General features: G+C 54.7%; 1 protein-coding gene across 5 annotated transcripts in view; it reads left to right on the top strand.

Annotated features, from left to right (window-relative positions):
- mink1 (misshapen-like kinase 1) overlaps positions 1–13591 on the top strand; it is a 31429-nt gene that overhangs the window by 5444 nt on the left and 12394 nt on the right. Inside the window, exons 2-30 of one of the 5 annotated variants that reach the window (XM_066722356.1) lie at positions 418–483; positions 1661–1843; positions 3090–3200; positions 3319–3409; positions 3817–3947; positions 4103–4157; positions 4244–4322; positions 4438–4613; positions 4826–4895; positions 5001–5211; positions 5309–5416; positions 6112–6198; positions 7452–7676; positions 7884–8054; positions 8414–8692; positions 9063–9142; positions 9277–9380; positions 9464–9558; positions 10124–10147; positions 10441–10598; positions 10706–10826; positions 11103–11225; positions 11488–11599; positions 11680–11844; positions 12139–12282; positions 12511–12645; positions 12843–12943; positions 13147–13296; positions 13439–13591. The exon at positions 13439–13591 is cut by the window's right edge and continues 7 nt beyond it. In XM_066722356.1, coding sequence (XP_066578453.1) covers positions 418–483; positions 1661–1843; positions 3090–3200; positions 3319–3409; positions 3817–3947; positions 4103–4157; positions 4244–4322; positions 4438–4613; positions 4826–4895; positions 5001–5211; positions 5309–5416; positions 6112–6198; positions 7452–7676; positions 7884–8054; positions 8414–8692; positions 9063–9142; positions 9277–9380; positions 9464–9558; positions 10124–10147; positions 10441–10598; positions 10706–10826; positions 11103–11225; positions 11488–11599; positions 11680–11844; positions 12139–12282; positions 12511–12645; positions 12843–12943; positions 13147–13296; positions 13439–13591 — 3708 coding nt within the window. The remainder of the gene's footprint in view (positions 1–417; positions 484–1660; positions 1844–3089; positions 3201–3318; positions 3410–3816; positions 3948–4102; positions 4158–4243; positions 4323–4437; positions 4614–4825; positions 4896–5000; positions 5212–5308; positions 5417–6111; positions 6199–7451; positions 7677–7883; positions 8055–8413; positions 8693–9062; positions 9143–9276; positions 9381–9463; positions 9559–10123; positions 10148–10440; positions 10599–10705; positions 10827–11102; positions 11226–11487; positions 11600–11679; positions 11845–12138; positions 12283–12510; positions 12646–12842; positions 12944–13146; positions 13297–13438) is intronic. The other 4 variants (XM_066722358.1, XM_066722357.1, XM_066722361.1 and 1 more) reach the window with 4 other exon arrangements.

Raw genomic sequence — 13591 nt, 5'->3', positions numbered from 1 at the left:
CTCTGTGTGTGTCTGTGTGTGTCAGGAAGATACATTTTCCTGCAAGTGAGAGATGAGAGGATATGGGGCCGGTTGCATAAAACTATATTAGACTAGTCTGAACCATTAGACTGGTCTTAATTTGACAGTCAGACTAGTCTAATGCAAGTTAGTCAATTGCCTACACATTAAGAGTGGACTCCCTGACCGCGACCAGGCTGATTTACAGGGCCAGATTACCCAGGGTGCACCTTGACTCGAGTGGTCTACTCCTGCCGCAGTTTGTCCCTCGTGAAACATCCACCCCCAAGGGGACCGAGTGCGTCGCGCGGGAAATGCGACTCTTGTTTCCCTCACGGGGGTGTTGTCTTCGTGTTCGACCGTGCGCGTGTGTAGCCGTGTCTCTGTCCGGCTCTGATGTCTGTCTGTCTCTTGCAGGACCCGGCTGGGATCTTCGAGCTAGTGGAGGTGGTGGGAAATGGCACCTATGGACAAGTGTACAAGGTGAGAGACACACTGACTGACTGACACACTGACTGACACACTGTCTGACTGATCTGAAACCCTGTGTCGTGGGGATCTCTGACGCAGCCTCTAAACTCCCCACGGCTTAAGGAAACGCACGTGATCCATCCAGAGAAAAGGTAAACGAACATGGACATGGACATTTACAGGTGTTCGCAGTTCCCCTTTCTTCTTTCTCCTCGATCAGCTTAACTCTCATTGGCTGCTGCCGGTCTCTCTGTGACACTGATCTCGTCACCCTCCACAATCGAGTCGTAAATATTAAACATGTTTAATAAAACCGTAGGGGCTCCGACCAGCTTACGATCAGATCGGAGGGAGAGCGAGCATCTTACTACACGACCATCGGACGTGCCCTGACCAGGCTGCTTGTGACGATCAATTTAGATTTGTCGGAAGGGCCACAATTGTGTAGTGTAAACTAGGCATGACTGACTGACACAGTGACTGCCTGACTGATTGACTGACTGCCTGACTGACACACTGCCTGACACGCTGACTGCCTAACTGACTAACACACTGACACAGTGACTGCCTGCCTGACTGACTGACTACCCCTCTGCCTATAGCTCTCTCTCTCCCTCTCTAAATTCAGTTCAAATTCAGTTGAGCTAGATTGGCATGCCGTTCTGGTGTTGCCAAAGCTGACATCACATACTCCAGCCACAGAAATACTGGAAACAAAGAAAGATGGCGTATGCAGCAGGTCTCAGTGATTTTCTCTCTCTCTCTCTTTCTCTCTCTCTCTCTCTCTCTCTCTCTCTCTCCTCACCTGACTCTCCCTGCTGTGTTAACAGGTGGAGTTGAACTAATCTGAGAGAGAGAGAGAGAGAGAGAGGGAGAGGGAGGGGGAGGGGGAGGGGGAGGGGGCTATGGAAGAGGAGAGAGAGGGGTGAAGGACAAGGAGAGAATGGGGAGAGAAGGAGGAGGAAGGAGAGCGATAGAGAGGAGGAGAGGTTTGTTTACATTTGAGATCCCAGTGACTCACCGGAGACGCAGCCTCCTCTGCTCCACCTGGTGGGGATAGGCTGACACTGCAGGCCGAGACATTCCAACAAAACACAAAACGCATCCCTTTCTCTCTCTCTCTCCGTGCAGTGTCCATGTACTGTGGTGTCCGTAATGTCTGTATTAACCTCCATCCCTCCTCCCCCAGGGCCGCCACGTGAAGACCGGCCAGCTGGCGGCCATCAAGCTGATGGATGTGACGGAGGAAGAGGAGGAGGAGATCAAGCAGGAGATCAACATGCTGAAGAAGTACAGCCACCACCGCAACATCGCCACCTACTATGGCGCCTTCATCAAGAAGTCGCCCCCCGGACACGATGACCAGCTCTGGGTGCGTCCGTCTGTCCGGCCCTGTCCGGCTCCCTCCCCCTCCCTCTCTGACGGCCGGTGTCAACCCCTCATGACTAAATTAAATTAAATTCATAGTTGGTACTCAGCCCTGGTCCAGGAGGGGCCCCTACCCTGCTGGTTTGTGATCCAACTGGGCTCTCAATTACTTAATTGGACCGTTTAATTGAAGTAACAATCTGCTTAGATTAGACTTTTTAAATTGTGTAATAAGAGTTGGTTCTTTAATAAATTCCTTATACGATTTATACTTCACTTAAACTCCTACTCCTTACAACCATTAAAAGGCTCTGATTTAGGAACTTATTAGTTCAATTAAGGGTTCAATTAACTAATTGAGAGCTCGATTCGAACCCCTGCTTTATGAGCGTGACCAAGTGGAGGAAACAGAACACATAATAACCTGTATCCTCACAGACACCATGATATTGTGCATCTATAAACAACAAGATCCCAACAATGAATTCAGTCAAAGGAACTACTACTAAATACAGCGACACATAATCAACACACCTTTTACCTGTTAGGGTATATTGTCAAAAGTGTAGAATTGAGAACAAGGGCAGTGATGTTCAGACTGTACAATGCACTAGTTAGAGCTCATATGGATACTGTGGACAGTTCTGGGCTCCACACTTCAAGAAAGATATCGCTGCTCTAGAGGCAGTTCAGAGGAGAGCAACCAGACTTATTCCAGGTCTGAAGGGAAAGTCCTACTGAGAGACTGAGGACTTGAACCTTTTCACCCTGGAACAGAGGAGACTAAGTGGGGACTTAATCCAAGTCTTCAACATCATGAAAGACATCGACCACATCAAACCAGAGGAGCTTTTCCAGATCAGCAGGGACACACGCACCCGGGGACACAAATGGAAATTGGGCTTCAAGGCATTCAAGACAGAAAACAGGAGACACTTCTTCACACAGAGAGGCGTCACAATCTGAACAAACTCCCCAGCGATGTGGCTGAAGAGACAATTTGGGGACATTCAAAAACAGACTGGATAGGATCCTTGATCACTTAGTTATTAATGGACACCAAACGAGCATGATGGGGTGAATGGCCTTCTCTCGATTGGACACTGTCTTCTGTTCTTATATACAACCCCAATCATGGACAGGACGGCATCGTATTTCCATTTCACTGAACAGTGAGCAGTATTTCTCCCTCTCTCTCTCTCTCTCTGGGTCAGTATTAACCCCCCACTTCCCCTCTCTCTCTCTCTCAGCTGGTGATGGAGTTCTGCGGCGCCGGGTCGGTCACTGACCTGGTGAAGAACACCAAGGGCAACTCTCTGAAGGAGGACTGGATCGCCTACATCTGCCGAGAGATATTGAGAGTGCGTTTGTCTGTGTGTGACAGTGTGTGTGTCTGTGTCTGTCGGTTTGTCTGCTTGTGTGTGTGTATGTGTATGTCTCTGTATCTCACTGTTAAAACGACCTGCCTCTCTCTCTCAGGGTCTGTCTCACCTCCATGGTCACAAGGTGATCCACCGTGACATCAAGGGTCAGAACGTCCTGCTGACCGAGAACGCCGAGGTCAAACTGGGTACGACCTGAGACTCGCACACTCACGCTGTCACACACATTCTCACACAGATACACACCATCACATACACACACACACACACACACACACACACGCACACACACACACTGACACGTACACACTCACACTGTCACACACATTCTCACACAGATACACACCATCACATACACACACACACACACACACACACACACACTGACACGTACACACTCACGCTGTCACACACATTCTCACACAGATACACACCATCACATACACACACACACACACACACACACACACACACACACACTGACACGTACACACTCACACTGTCACACACATTCTCGGACAGATACACACACGCACACAAACACACACACGTGCACACACACAAACACACTCACAGCTTGTGCTCCCTCTCCCAGTGGATTTCGGGGTGAGTGCCCAGCTGGACCGCACGGTCGGCCGCAGGAACACCTTCATTGGGACGCCATACTGGATGGCCCCCGAGGTCATCGCCTGCGATGAGAACCCCGACTCCACCTACGACTACAGGGTACGGGGGGGTGTGCATCCCTGTGTGTGTGTCTGTCTGTCTGTCTCTCTCTGCTGTCCAGTTTTAACTCCCCCTCTCTCTGCTGCATCCAGAATTACCCCCCCTCTGCTGTGTCCAGTATTAACCCCTTTCTCTCTCTCTCTCTCTCTCTGCAGAGTGATATCTGGTCTCTGGGGATCACTGCCATAGAGATGGCTGAGGGAGCGCCACGTAAGTGTGTCTGTCTCTCTCTCTGTCTGTCCATCCGCAGTGTCCAGTTCCCATATTAACCCCTCCCTGTCCCTCATCCTCCCCAGCGCTGTGTGACATGCACCCCATGAGAGCTCTGTTCCTGATCCCGCGCAACCCTCCTCCCAAGCTGAAGTCCAAGAAATGGTGAGAAGTGTCTCTGTGTGTCTCTCTCTGTCTCTGTGTCTTGCTGTGTGTCTCTCTGTGTCTGTTTCTCTCTCTCTCTGCTAAAGAATTGCACCCTCCCCCTCCTCGGTCCCAGGTCCAAGAAGTTCCTGGACTTCATCGAGAGCTGCCTGATCAAGACCTACACCAGCCGGCCATCCACCGAGCAGCTGCTGAAGCACGCCTTCATCCGGGACCAGCCCACCGAGCGGCAGGTGCGCATCCAGCTGAAGGACCACATCGACCGCACACGCAAGAAGCGTGGGGAGAAGGGTGAGACGCCGGGGAGGGGATGGGAGTGAGAGTCTGTCTCTGTCTCTGTGTGTCTGTGTCTCTCGGTGCGTCGCTCACTCTCTGTGTGTCTGTCTCTCCCTCTGTCTCTCTGTGTCTCTCGCTCTCTCTCTGTTTGTGTCTGTCTTCGGCATATCAATCAGTCTGTCTATAACTGTCTGTGTTGCTGACCCATCTCTCTCCCCCTCTTTCAGAAGAGACAGAGTACGAGTACAGTGGCAGTGAGGAGGAGGACGAGAACCGCGGAGACGAACGCGAGTCCAGGTAACCCCCCCTCCGTCTCTCCCAGTGTAGCTGTAACACGGCGCGCCTCTAATTCCCTCGGTGCATCTGTATTAACCCTGTCCCCGTCCCCTCCTCACCCCCCAGCTCCATCCTGAACGTGCCGGGCGAGTCCACGCTGCGGAGAGACTTCCTGCGGCTGCAGCAGGAGAACAAGGAGCGCTCGGAGGCGCTGCGGAGACAGCAGGCCCAGCTGGCCGCCCAGCGCCGCGACCCGGAGGAGCACAAGAGGCAGCTGCTGCATGACCGGCAGAAGCGCATCGAGGAGCAGAAGGAGCAGCGGCGCCGCCTGGAGGAGGTACCTGGCTCTACTACTGCTGCTGCACACCTGCACTACTATCCAGATGAGCAAAGGGAGTGACCTGTCTCTCTCTCTCTCTCTCTCTCTCTCTCAGCAACAGCGCCAGGAGCGGGAGATGGGCAAGCAGCAGGATAAGGGTCCGCACCGGCGGCTGGAGGAGCTGCGGCGTGAGGAGGACCGCCGGCTGGCTGAGAGAGAGCAGGTAGCCCACCACACGGCATGCTGGGACACCGGCGTCCAATCGCAGGGCAGCGCGGGCCTCCATCGGCCAATCGCGGGGCCCTTGGTGGTACAGGGCGGCCGATCGTGGGGCCCTCTGTGACTCCTCAGCCAATCACACTGCAGTGTGGAGTCACGGGGGCAGACGGCCAATCACAGCTCGGCCGTGCGCTGCTGGGGAGCCAATCAGGACGCAGCCCGCTCTCCCGGCCGTAGGGCCTCCGGTGTTGCCACGGTGACATTCTACTTCCGTCTGTCGTAGAAAGGGTAACCATGGTAACGGCAGCCCTAGCAACACACCGTTTCATACACGCGTTGCGTCGCCGTGGTAACGATCAATTTCAGCGTTGCTGCTCCGAAATCTCTGCTTCCTTCATCACTTTTCTCCCCTCCTTTCCTCCTCTTCTCTCCCCTTCTTTCCTACTCCCCCTCTCTTCCTCCCCTTCTCTTTCCTTCCCTCTTTCTTCCTCTCCCCTTCTTTCCTAGTCCCTCTCTTCCTCCCCTTCTCTCTTCCCTCCCCTTCTTTCCTGCTCCCCTTCTCTCCCTCTTTCCTCCTCTCCCTCTTTCTTCCTCTCTCCCCTCCCCTTCTTTCCTACTCCTGTTCTCTCTCTCCCTCTACCCCTTTTTTTCTCTCCCCTCTTCGCCCTCTCTCTTCCTCCTCCCTCTCTCGTTCTCTAGGAGTTCATAAGGCACAAGCTGGAGGAGGAGCAGCGCCAGTTAGAAATCCTCCAGCAGCAGCTGCTGCAGGAACAGGCTCTGCTCATGGTAACCCTCCCCCAGGCCCGCATGCACAGTCTGTTTACCCCCCTGCCCCAGGCCACTGTGCAGGCCGGGGGGCTTATTGTTGTTGTATAGGGTGGGGGGGCTGTGTGTATGTGAATCCTGGGTTGCCAGTGTTGTGTTGCACTGGTGCTTGTGTGTGCTGTGCTGTTGTGCCTGCTGTGTGTGTGCTGTGCTGTAGTGAGGGTGCTCTGTGCTGTGTGTTGTGCTGTAGCCACGGTGCTCTGTGCTGTGTTTGTGCCGTGCTGTAGTGACTGTGCTCTATGCTGTGTGTGTGTGCTGTGTTTGTGCTGTAGTAACGGTGCTGTGTGTGTGTGTGTGTGTCTGTGCTGTGCTGTAGTGACAGCGCTCTGTGCTGTGTATGTGTGTGCTGTAGTTACGGTGCTGTGTGTGTGTTTGTGCTGTGCTGTAGTGACGGTGCTCTATGCTGTATGTGTGTGTGTGTGTGTGTGTGTGTGTGTGTGTGTGTGTGTGTGCTGTGCTGTAATGATGGTGCTCTGTGCTGTGTGTGTGTGTGTGTGTGCTGTGCTGTAGTGACGGTGCTCTGTGCTGTGTTTGTGCTGTAGTTACGGTGCTGTGTGTGTGTGTTTGTTATGCTGTAGTGACGGTGCTCTGTGCTGTGTGTGTGTGTGTGTGTGCTGTGCTGTAGTGACGGTGCTCTGTGCTGTGTTTGTGCTGTAGTTACAGTGCTGTGTGTGTGTGTTTCTGTTATGCTGTAGTGACGGTGCTCTGTGCTGTGTGTGTGTGTGTGCTGTGCTGTAGTGACGGTGCTCTGTGCTGTGTTTGTGCTGTAGTTACGGTGCTGTGTGTGTGTGTTTCTGTTATGCTGTAGTGACGGTGCTCTGTGCTGTGTGTGTGTGTGTGTGTGCTGTGCTGTAGTGACGGTGCTCTGTGCTGTGTGTGTGTGTGTGTGTGTGCTGTGCTGTAGTGACGGTGCTCTGTGCTGTGTTTGTGCTGTAGTTACGGTGCTGTGTGTGTGTGTTTCTGTTATGCTGTAGTGACGGTGCTCTGTGCTGTGTTTGTGCCATGCTGTAGTGACTGTGCTCTATGCTGTGTGTGTGTGTGTGTGTGTGTGTGTGTGTGTGTGTGCTGTGCTGTGCTGTAGTGACAGTGTTCCGTGCTGTGTTTGTGCTGTAGTTACGGTGCTGTGTGTGTTTGTGCTGTTCTGTAGTGACGGTGCTCTGTGGTGTGTGTGTGTGTGTGCTCTGTGCTGTAGTGACTATCTCTCCCCCTGGCAGGAGTACAAGCGCAAGCAGCTGGAGGAGCAGCGCCAGTCAGAGCGTCTGCAGAGGCAGCTCCAGCAGGAACACGCCTACCTGGTCTCCCTGCAGCAACAGCAGCAGCAGCAGCAACAGCAGCAGCAGCAACAGCAGCAGCAGCAGCAGCAGCTGGACAAGAAGCCACAGCTCTACCACTACAGCAAGGGCCTGGAGCCCAACAACAAGCCCGCCTGGGCCCGAGAGGTACCGGTGCCGCCCGTCCTCCAATCCTTGACCCCCAACCCCTAACCTTCTGTGGTCTGGGCCCGAGAGGTACCTGTGTAACACTGTTCCCCTTGTTTTCCTCTCTCCCTCTTTCCTCTCTCTTCCTCTTGCTCCCTCTTTCCCATCTCTTCCTCTCTATCCCCTCTCTTCCTCCTTCTTCCTCTCCTTCTCCTCCCTCTCTCCCAGGTGGAGGAGCGCTCTAAGCTGAACCGGCAGAGTTCACCCAAGATGGGCACCACCGTGTCGGACCCGTCCCTCCAGTCGCGCTCCGACTCCATCAGCCAATCGGGCACCTCGCAGGCCGCGCAGACTCCACCCATGCAGCGGCCCGTCGAACCGCAGGGCGGCCAGAGCAAGGTAGGGCTGTCTGTCTGTCCGTCTGACCAATCCACTGACCGACTGACCTCTGAGTCTCTGACTGTCTCACTGTGTACCTGACAGTTTGCCTATCGGCGTGTGTGCGTATGTCTGATTACCTGCATGTCTCACCACATTAACCTGTATGTCTCTCAGATACAGCCCCCTCCCCCTCAAGCAATCTGTCTCTCTGCCCCTTTACATTAACCCCTCCCTCTCTCTCACTGTCTGTCTCTCTGACTCAGTACAGCATTGATGTACTGTTGTCTGCTGTTTCCTGATTAACCCCTCTTCCTCCCTCTCTCTCTCTTCTTCCCCCTGTCCTTTTCCTCTTCCCTCCCTCTCCCCGCCCTGCTCAGTTCCAGATGGCTCACCTGGTCCCCCTGAAGCCCTACGCCGCCCCTGTGCCACGCTCTCAGTCCCTGTGCGACCAGCCCACTAAGACCATGTCCGCCTTCCCCACGCAGGACCCCTCCCCAGGCCCCTCCCCCGGTCCCGCCCCCCGTGCCCTCCCCGGCAGGGAGCTGGTCCGCCAGAACTCCGACCCCACCTCCGAGAGCCCCGCCCCTCAGCCCCGCCCCGGCAGGGACGACCGGGGCCCCTGGATCCGCATGCCGGAGGTGGAGCAGCCCCCCAAGGTGTGTCAGTCGAGTGCTTGGTAAATCGGGGTGCGTGTGTGTGTGCGTGTGCGTGTGTCAGTACGACGCTGTCAGACTCCAATTCCAATTCAAAGTGCTTTATTGGCAGGACCACTCAGTGTCGCCAAAGCAGTAGTGATGGCTGTCAAATCGTTCCATATGTACAAACACACACACAACTCTGTACTAACACACCTCTCTGTGTTAACTGTGTCTGTCTTGCTGTCTGTCTCTCTGTATTGACCACTCCCCATCTCTCTCTCTCTCTTCCCCATTTCTCTCACTTTTCCCTCCACTCTTCCCTCCCCTCTCGCTCTTCCCTCTCTCTCTGTGTGTGTCTCCTCCCTCATCTCTCTTTCTCTCTCTCCAGGTACCCCAGCGGACGACCTCCATCGCCGCAGCCCTGAACACCAACCTGTCGTCCGGCATCCGCCACCCTGTCCGCGCCAGGTGAGGTCGGGGGTCAGGGGTCGGGGGTCAGGAGAGGGGGGCCGTGTTTTGGAGAACAGGGGTCTGGCGGTCTGTCTCTCTGACTGTCTGTCTTCTGTGTCTCTCTCTCTCTCTCCTCTCCCTCCCACCCTCAGTAACCCGGACCTGCGCAGGAACGAGGGATGGGACAGAGGGGACAGTCTGAGCTCGGTGTCTAACCTGCCGCAGACCGGCTCCCTGGAGAGACACCGCATCATCGGTGAGCGCTGGTGCAGACGCACGCAGATGCTCATGCTCACTCGTTCATGCAGACGCGTACTGACTCTCTCTCTCGTCTTCTAGCCTCTTCGAAGATCGACAGCTCGCCCCTCCTGCCTGGGGAGGGACGTCAAAAGGCGGGGGAATCTCGCACGGCATCCCGGCCCAGCCGCCCCGCGGTGAGACCCCCCACCCTGAGCCGTTGACTGGAATCTCTTCCCAGAATGCACCTGACTTCCTGTCTAACTGTCTGTTTGTTTGTCAGATACTTTTTATTTATGCTCTGCTCTCTCTCTCTCTTTCTCTGTCTCTCTATCCCTCTCTCTCGATCGATCGATGTGACTTAATTGTAAATGTGTGTGACTATTTACAGTTGGTGACTATTACTCACACACACTCACTGACACACTTGTGCACTACGACTCACTGACACACACATTCATGCACTACGACACACTCACTCACACACGCACTGACACTCACACACTGACACACACTCGCTACAACACACTCTCTCACACTGACACTCATTCTTTCACACTCTGACACACACTGACACTCACGGACACACACACACTCTTTCTCTCCGTTTCTCCTCCTCACCCCACTTGGTTTAACACCTGCACTAACTCTCCTCTCTCTTCCTCCCCCCCTCTTTCTCTCTCCTTCCTCCGTTCTCTCGCCTGCCCTTCTTCTACCCACCTCTTCTCTGCTCTCCCTCCCTCGCTCCACTGTGCTGCTCAGAGCTATAAGCGTGCGATAGGAGAGGTCAGTATCGGAGCTGAGGGCATCGGTGTGAGACCGTTGTGTGACTGTGAGAGAGTGAGCGAGCGTGTGCGTGTGCATGTGTCGGTGTGTCAAGAGTCATTGCCTGCCTCAGTCTGTTCAGCACACGCTCCCGAGCACGGCCCGTCTCTCAGGTCAAACTTAAGACAATCTCTCCCTCTCTCTGTCTCTGCCTGTCCATTTGTCCCTGTTGGTCACTGCCTGTCTGTCCATCAGTCTGTGTGTCTGTTTGGCACTGTCGTATTCCTAACTCTTTCTCCCTCCCCCTCTCACAGGACCACGGGCTGTTTTCCCGGGACCGAGACCGGGGCGAGGAAGCCCCCCGGCCCCCCGCCAAGGCCCTGGACTACTCCTCCTCCAGCGAGGAGAGCGAGAGTAGCGAGGAGAGCGACAGTGGAGGGAGGGAGGAGGAAGATGATAGCCCCACAGACCGGTGAGGGAGGAGGAGGGAGAGGAAGCGGTAAGTGTGTTTTCCCCTGTAGTGCCGTACGCCTCTCTGACTGACGCGTATCTCTCTCTCCCGCCCCCTCCCCCTCTCAGAGTGAGGGATCCAGACTCCGACTCGGTGAACACCATGGTCGTCCACGACGAGGAAGGGGAGGAGTCGGGCGTCGACACCACGACCGGCAGCTATGGGGACCAGACCATGGTGGTGCAGAGGGTGAGTGACCCCCCGACTGACCTCTGGTTGACCTCTCCTTGACCTTCAGCTGACCCAAAGGTGACCCTAGCCTGACCCCCAGGTGACCCTCAACCAAGCCTTGACTTTAGAATGACCCCCAGGTGACCCCCAGCAGACCCATCCCCCCCACCCGGACCGATAGTGTCAGGAGACCGTGACTCTGAGCTGCCTGGAGCGGGTACAGAGCTGTGCAGTGCAGTGGTGTTGTGTACTGGCTGTGTATCGATGGTTTCATTGTTGTCGTTGCTGCTGCAGACCTCCGAGGAGAAGCGCAATCACAACGGCTACACAAACCTGCCGGACGTCGTGCAGCCATCGCACTCCCCCACCGACCCCCCGTCCCACGGCTCCCCCGCCGGCAAGGACTCCAGCTACGACGTGAGCTGCCCACCTGTCTGTCTGTCTCTCTCTCTCTCTCTCTTTCTGTGTGCTCTGTTTCTGTGTCTGTCTGTCTGTCTCTTTTTTCTGTCCCTGTCTGTCTGTCCATCTCTCTCTCTCTCTCTCTCTAACGTCTTTATTTCACACCAGAAAGCCACAGTGCAGTGAGTGGGAGAGAGAGATGTTAGAAATTGAATTGATTGCTGATTGTCAATTGCCCGTCTCTCTCTCTCTGTGTGTCCTTCCCTCTCCCTGGCTCCAGTATCAGTCGAGGGGATTGGTCAAGGCTCCAGGCAAGGCTTCCTTCACGACCTTTGTTAACCTCGGGATGTACCAACAGCCGGGCGGGCCGGGGGATTCCATCTCTGTGGCGGGTGAGCAAAGCCATTTTTAAATTGACGTGATTGTTAAATTGATTGGTTAATTGATTGATATAATAATCTCTCTCGCTCAGGGTTCGGGGGCGAGGGATCCCGGTTCGAGCAGCTCAAGCTGGAAGTGCGCAAGGGCTCGGTGGTGAACGTGAACCCGGCGAACACGAGGCCGCACAGCGACACGCCCGAGATCCGCAAGTACAAGAAGAGGTTCAACTCCGAGATCCTGTGCGCTGCGCTGTGGGGTGAGAGGGGGATGGGAAGAGGAGAGGAGGGGAGTCGGAGTCGGAGGGGGAGGGAGTGTTTTTACAGTTGTATTGGCTCTGTGTTTTTGTTCAACACTCTCTCCCTCTGTCCTTTCCCTCTCCCTGTCACCTTCTCTCCTCCTTCTATCTCGCTCTCTCCCCCTCTCCCACTCCCTCTTTATTTCTCCTTTTCCCTCTTTTTCTTTCTTTTTTTTTTCTCCCTCCCTCTCCCTCTTTCTTTCTCCCTCCCTTTTTCTCCCTCTCCCTCTTTCTCTTTCTTTCTCCCTCTCCCAGGCGTGAACCTGCTGGTGGGGACGGAGAGTGGGCTGAAGCTGCTGGACCGCAGCGGTCAGGGCAAAGTGTACGGTCTCATCAACAGCCGCCGCTTTCAGCAGATGGATGTGCTGGAGGGGCTCAACCTGCTCATCACCATCTCCGGTACTCCTGCTCGTTAACCAATTAACACAGCTTGTTAACCAATTAAGGGGTTGCTCGTCAAGCAATACGCCACTCGTTATCCCATGAACCCATTCCATCGTTAAACAATCACGTTTCAGCCACTGACTTATCCCTGTCCAATGACACCAATTAACATGAACTAATTAACAAATCACTAAACTCCCTCTCTCCTCTCCTCCCTCCATCCCCCTCTGTTTTCCCTCCCAGGGAAGAAGAACAAGCTGCGGGTGTACTACCTGTCCTGGCTGCGCAACAAGATCCTGCACAACGACCCCGAGGTGGAGAAGAAGCAGGGCTGGGCCACCGTGGGCGAGATGGAGGGATGTGTGCATTATAAAGTGGGTGAGTGGAGGAGAGAGAGAGCGAAATGGAGATGGAGATGGAGATAAAGTTGGTGAGGGAGAGGGAGAGAGACCAGATGTTTTGGCACTAAATTAAACCTTGTTTACTTCCTGTTTCTTCCCCCTCTCTCTTTCTCTCCCTCTCCCTCCCTCCCTCTTATCTCTTTTTCTCTTCTCCCTCTCTCTCTCTCTCCCCAGTGAAGTACGAGAGGATCAAGTTCCTGGTGATCGCGCTGAAGAACTCGGTGGAGGTGTACGCCTGGGCACCCAAGCCTTACCACAAATTCATGGCCTTCAAGGTAGGGATACGACTGACCGGGACAACTTTCATTAATCTCTGAATCCCTCCCTTGCTTTCTCTTTTCTTTTTTGTCGTTAGTTGCCTTCTTTACCCTTCCTTTGTCTCTCAGTCTTCACCCCACCTTCTATCTCTCTCCGTCTCTCTCTCTCTGTCCATCTCTCAACCTTCACCCCCCCCCCCCTCTCTCTCTCTCTCTGTCAGTCTTTTGCTGACCTGCCCCACAAACCCCAGCTGGTTGACCTCACGGTGGAAGAGGGTCAGAGGTTAAAGGTCATCTATGGGTCTAGCGCTGGGTTCCACGCCATCGACGTCGACTCGGGAAACAACTACGACATCTACATCCCTGTGCATGTGAGTCCAGCTACACACACACACACACACACACACACACACACACACACACAACTACGACATCTACATCCCTGTGCATGTGAGTCCAGCTACACACACACACACAGCTGAGACCCGACTCTGACAGCGCCCTCCCCCTCAGATCCAGAGCCAGGTGACACCCCATGCCGTGGTCTTCCTGCCCAGCTCCGAGGGCATGGAGATGCTGCTGTGCTATGAGGACGAGGGTGTCTATGTCAACACCTACGGGCGCATCATCAAGGACGTGGTGCTGCAGTGGGGCGAGATGCCCACC

Source organism: Amia ocellicauda, chromosome 14 (genome assembly GCF_036373705.1).
Source record: "Amia ocellicauda isolate fAmiCal2 chromosome 14, fAmiCal2.hap1, whole genome shotgun sequence".
Taxonomy (NCBI): Eukaryota; Metazoa; Chordata; class Actinopteri; order Amiiformes; family Amiidae; genus Amia; species Amia ocellicauda.
Note: the sequence above shows the minus strand (reverse complement) of the source record. Positions and strands in the feature narration are given on the sequence as shown.